At 40.6% G+C, this 6,034-nt stretch overlaps 1 protein-coding gene across 1 annotated transcript in view; it reads right to left on the reverse strand.

Annotated features, from left to right (window-relative positions):
- Positions 1–6,034, reverse strand: part of Hfm1 (helicase for meiosis 1) — an 88,673-nt gene that overhangs the window by 16,822 nt on the left and 65,817 nt on the right. The window contains 2 exon segments of the mRNA XM_021163373.2: positions 803–918; positions 1,480–1,560. Coding sequence (XP_021019032.1) covers positions 803–918; positions 1,480–1,560 — 197 coding nt within the window.

A 6,034-nucleotide genomic window follows, 5' to 3' on the forward strand; every position in this document is an offset into this window, starting at 1 on the left:
CTAGCTACCCCGGTGCTGGTCAGACCAGAAGAGCGCTTATTTGTATTCTTTATTCAACCATAGGTTCAATGAAGTTTGAGACTAAATATGCGTTACTTATCCATATACTTTGGCATAGTGGCAAATCCTTTATTCTTAAAAAGATGAAAAGAAATAATAATATTGAAGAATAAGTAGTAATGAAGGAAGAGAAAGAGGAAAGAAGGGAGTGAGGAAAAACATAAACAACTACAAATTCTTTTCTTTCTCTTCCTCCCTTCCTTTCCTATTCATTCATTCATTCATTCATTCATTCGTTCGTTCGTTCATTTTTGAGGCAGAATATCTCTGTGTAGCCCTGGCTATGTCCTGGACTAGCTCTGTAGACCTAGGCTTAAGGAAAGGCTATGTGTGACTAGCCTACCAAGCAGTAGACACTCGTTGCTTCATTGCTTGGAAGAAAGGCTCTTGTTCATTCACAGCCTTGGGGGCAAGAATCCAAATTTACTTCAGAATTTCCAACCCAGTCCAGCTCAAAGCCAAGACAGGGCAACCTTTCCTGGTTCCAACTACTGCTGCCCCAAGTTGAGCTCAGACTCCCTTTCTCGTTCTCTAGCTTGAACAGTCACTAGACTTGGGGAGGAAGGGGCTGCACAGTTAGGTTCCAAAAATAGATTTATCAAGTGATTATAAATTATGATCATTCCTAGTCGAGCCCATAAAGACTTTTAAAAAACACTGTAGATCTCCATTTTCCTAAGTGACACAGAGGACAAGTGACATTTGCATTTGGTTACCTGCAGAACAAAGGATAAAAACTTGCCTTGAGTCGCTTGGCTAGAGGAAGAGAAGAAACAGCATCTCTGCTTTTTAAGTCAGACAGATATGAAGACATTGCCGACTCTTTAGCTTCCGGCTTTTGTGCAACTCCAATCTTACCTATGAAAAGAAAGCACAGGTTCTTCTCTGGTCACTTCTGTTGTTTAAGGCAGGATCTTGCTATGCAGCTCAATCTGGCCTTCAACTCACAATCTTCCTGTCTCAGCCTCCAAAGTACTGGATAAGACATTTGACCAGATGGCCAGTGAAACTTTAGATTTTTTTGTATTACAGTTGTTGGTAGAATTAAAAAACAAAACTAAACTAAATGTCTTTGAAATGTCAAATCTAACGTTTAGTTTTTTCATGTTGTTTTTCCCTACCACAAAGGAAAACTATTTGTAAAGTTATAAGTTGAATGATATAAGTATCATACATAGAAAATTAGCATATGATTATTATTCACTAAATACACTTCTTTTTAAAAATAGTTTTTATCCTTAATTGTGTGTGTGTGTGTGTGTGTGTGTGTGTGTGTGTGTACATGAGTGCAGGCACCCTTGGAGGCCAGAAGAGGGGGTCCCAGCCCCTGGAACTGAAGTTGTAGACCACTACTGTGGGTGACTGGAACTGGACTCAGCCCCTCTGCAAGGATTTTGAAATAATCCTAACAACACTCACAGCAGTCATGTCCACATGCGTGTTTATTTTTACAATGATGATGGCATTCTCTGTTACCAGGTTTTTTGCAGGTAGCTATTCCTAAATTAATGTAAGAAAGAAATCCATTTGTTATTATAAATATTACTATAAATTTAATACAAACACTTTCAGTCCATTCTTTTTTTACAAGGTAGTAGCAAGAATACAACTTTCACACTTTTTCAAATATTAACCTATACAGTTTTTTAAAAAAGATATTTCTAGTAACAGTCTCTGTCCCACTATCAAATTCACCCCAGCTTTTCATATGGAACATTTAGCCACCTATAAGCAGCTTTCAGCTTCTCTAATGTAAGTACAACCAAATACAGCAGAGTATCAACAACAAATTTTATCCTTATGGAAGTGAGAATGAAGACAGGGATTTTAAACTTTGTTCTGTACTTAAGGCTGAGCATTTGGAAAAAGCAAATCTCACAGCATTTTGAGGGCATCCTGATTGGTTAGGAAATAGGATGTCGTATAAACTTAGTGAATTATAAATAAATGCTTTAGGGACATAAAATTTGCTACAAGAATTCAAAGAAAGGAAAGAATACTTCCAGCTTGGTGTCTCTAAGCTATAACAAATGTATCCACATATATAATTTATTAATCACATATATTATATTGATATAAATTAATATATCTATATAAGTATATAAAATTAATATCTGACAATATGTGGGTTTTCTGTATTATTATTATTAATTATTATTATTACTATAGTACTAGAGATTGAACATAGGTTCTGTGCATGCTAAATTAGCACTGTACTACTGAGCTATACCCCAGCCTGCTTTTCATACCTTTTGTTTTGAAAAAGCATCTAAGTTGCCTGTGCTGGCCTTGAACACCTGAGCCTCCTGCCTCAGTTCCCTAACTAGAACTGCTACCAGGCCTGTCACATTTACTATGTTTTAAATATATTTTTCTTGGTTTTAGTTCTGACTAGTAACACTGAGGAGGGGATGATATGTTAATTGTCCTTAGAGGATAAAAGGGTCTAGACACAGGAAAGGGACAAGGAGAAAATATCCATATAGAGGTGACCGTGGGATAGAAGACTGTGGGCACAGTCTTTGCTGGAACACAAATGTTAAGTGACCTGGAATACTGCAGAGTGTTGAAGACATTTATAACCTTCCTTGGACTTTGTTTTTAGTGTCCTTGTTCAATCCTTTCAAGTCATGGCACAGTTAGACACTTAAAATCTATCTGTAGCAGTCTGGAGAAACTGATGAGGCGTCTCACTACAAAGGCAGGCGTCTGATTTCTTTGAGGACTGAGATGGTTGGTATGGTAGGTACTCTATGGTTTGGATATAAAATGTACCCCCAAGGCTTTGGTTTTGGCCCCTGACTGGTGACTGGTGCATGCAGGCTCTTGCTGTCCTCTCTGGACCAATTCATCTAGGGTTTTATAACCCAGCACCATCAAGAATGGCACTAGGACATGGGGTCTAGCTCCTCAAGCTTGGGCAGGGATTGCTTTGGAAGACTTATCTCATCCCTGGCTCCTACGTGTTTCTTTCTGCTCCTAGATAACATCAATAAGCAGCTCTGCCCAATCACACCCTGACCCCAATGCTCACTACCTCACAGGCCCAGAACCACTGCAGCCAGCTAACATGATCAAGCTAAAACTGCTGAGCTGAAATAAATCCTTCCTCAGTTAACTGTTTCAGGTGTTACAGCGACAAAATCTGCGTAGCAGTGTTGGCCACTTGTCTTGATGCTGTGACAAAACATCTGACAACTGGAGACAGACACCTCAGGAGTTAAGAGCATGAGCTGCCTTTCAGAGGACCCAAGCTCACAGAAGCCAGAGTGATTCACAACTGCCTGTAATTCTCACTCCAAGGAGATTCAATCCCTCTGTCCTCTGTGGGCACCTGCATTCAGGTTCACATACCCACACACAGAGCACATACACTTCCTGAAACCAGAAGGGTGTCTCCTATGTGACTGTAAATCCAGTCAAATTCACAGCGAAGATTAACTGTCACATACAAGTGCTGAGAGTATTAGTAATAATAATAAATCCTTGGCATCTGAGAGCAAATAGTTATACTACAGTGTTCTCAACTGAACACGACTTGGAAAATACAAACAACACTCAGATAAAGCCATTTTGTGACTATAGGAAAAGACAGAAAAAAATTCCGTGTAATTATTCTGAAACTAGAGATAAGAAAACTCTAAAAATCTAGAAAAATAATGGAACATCCCCATCTTCTGGCTAATACAGATGTCTACTATACTGTAAAAAAAATCTCTTTCCAAAATAAAGTGTTAAGGCCAGGTGTGTGTGAGTGTGTGTGTGTGTGTGTGTGTGTGTGTGTGAGTGTGTGTGTGTGTGAGTGTGTGTGTGTGTGTGTGTGGCCAAGAACAACTTCTTGGAGCTGGTTCTCTCCTACCACATGGATCCAGGGATCACTTAGATTGCACTTTGTCTCCAGTGTGTGCATCTAATCACAGACTTGCCTTCTCTGCAACTATTCTTGTTCTTTTCATCTATGGCCTATTATTACACTTATAGTAGCAAATTGATGCTTAATTTCTAGGAGGCTGCTATTATGTTTACATTTTGGTACTGTCCCATTGGTCTTCTATCCACTTGTGTTTGCTTTGAGGTTTTCCACATTCCACATTTTCCTCAACTATCTGGTCATCCTCAGTTGTCTTCTACTGTGTGTGTAAAAAACCTAACTCGTAGCAGATGCAGAGTACATGCTCAAACTACGGGCTTAATATATAGAAAATTGGAAGTGTCTAATCTCTGTGGTCAACTTCCAGAGCCTTTTCTCTCAAGCATTCTTCCTCTGGAGTTATGGTAGCTGTGCTGATTCTACCTGAAAGGGTCCATTTTACTCAGTTAGAGAAAACCTACTATTTAGGAGATGAGACGACTAGGAGGAAATGCCTTATATATTGTTCTTTTGTCATAAAGCTTCTTCATAAAGACTTTTGAGAGCTGTGTTTTGAAAAGCGGCCACAAGATGGTGCACCAGAACAGTGTATGCAACTGTGCTCCCCTTAGCAGAAATTAACAGGGGTCTAGAAACTTGACAGGAGCTCTGGGGACTCCGCAGTATTTCCTGGCAGGATTCCAAGGTCTCATCAGGAGTGAGGAGTGTATGCTCTCTGTATCGATGAAATATTGTTTAGCCTTTTTTTGTTGTTGTTTTTTGTTTATTTGTTTGTTTGTTTTTTTGAGACAGGGTTTCTCTGTATTGCTCTGGCTGTCCTGGAACTCACTCTGTAGACCAGGTTGCCTCTGCCTCCCAAGTGCTGGGATTAAAGGCGTGCGCCACCACCGCCCAGCTGTTTAGCTATCTCTTAAGTGCTGTTGATGGGTGGTGTAATTCATTCTGAAGCTCCTAGGCTGTGTTTTAGTTTGAACAGCCTTGTAGACGTGACAGTGAGGTAGTTTGTGAATCTCCTACTACTATTACTGTGTCAGGACCCATGTGACCTTTAATGTTATTACTCTTTACTTCAGGAAACTGTGGGCCCCAAGATTGAGTACATGTTGAGGTACACTGTGTGAAGGTGTGTCTCTGTGGTCTCAATTGTTAATTCTGTTCCAGCAGAGAGCTAAATGCTGGCAGAATCTTGGTATTGTTATTTTTATGGCCCATCACCTGGCTCATATTCTGTAAATACTTGTTCTTCCTCACCTGCCTAAGGCAGTCTAGAATTATATCTGATTAGCTGTAATAAAAACCTGATGGCCAATAGCTGGGCAGGCAGTGGAGGATGGATCTTCCAGGCAGAGAAAATAGAGGTGGGTGTGATGGTTTGTATATGTTCTGCCCAAGAAATAGCACTGTTAGAAGGTTTGGCCCTGAGAGGAGAGGTGTCTACCCCGCCTGAAAGAGCTTAGACAGAGCACCTGGGGAGACATCTTGGTTCCCAGATCCCTCAGAGACTAGTCTGTGCAGGTGAGAGTATGGACTACAGAAGCTACAAAGCTTTTGGGACAGGCCCTGTTTCGAGCGGTCATCTTCTGCCAGGAGGCAGGTCCAAACGCCAGATATCTGTGCACCTTCCCTATAAGAGGAGAGCTTGCCTGCAGAGAGTACTCTGACCACTGAAACTAAGGAGAGATCTAGTCTCCCAGGTCTGCTGATAGAGGCTAACAGAATCACAGGAGGAACAAGCTCCAACCAGAGACAACTATAACAACTAACTCCAGAGATTACCAGATGGCGAAAGGCAAACGCAAGAATCTTACTAACAGAAACCAAGACCACTCACCATCATCAGAACCCAGCACTCCCACCTCAGCCAGTCCTGGATTCCCCAACACACCCAAAAAGCTAGACCTGCATTTAAAAGCATATCTCATGATGATGGTAGAGGACATCAAGAAGGACTTTAATAACTCACTTAAAGAAATACAGGAGAACACTGCTAAAAAGGTAGAAGTTCTTAATAAAAAACAGGAAAACACAACCAAACAGGTGATGGAATTGAACAAAACTATACAAGACCTAAAAAGGGAAGTAGACACAATAAAGAAAACCCAA

The sequence above is a fragment of the Mus caroli genome, chromosome 5 (assembly GCF_900094665.2).
Source record: "Mus caroli chromosome 5, CAROLI_EIJ_v1.1, whole genome shotgun sequence".
NCBI lineage: Eukaryota > Metazoa > Chordata > Mammalia > Rodentia > Muridae > Mus > Mus caroli.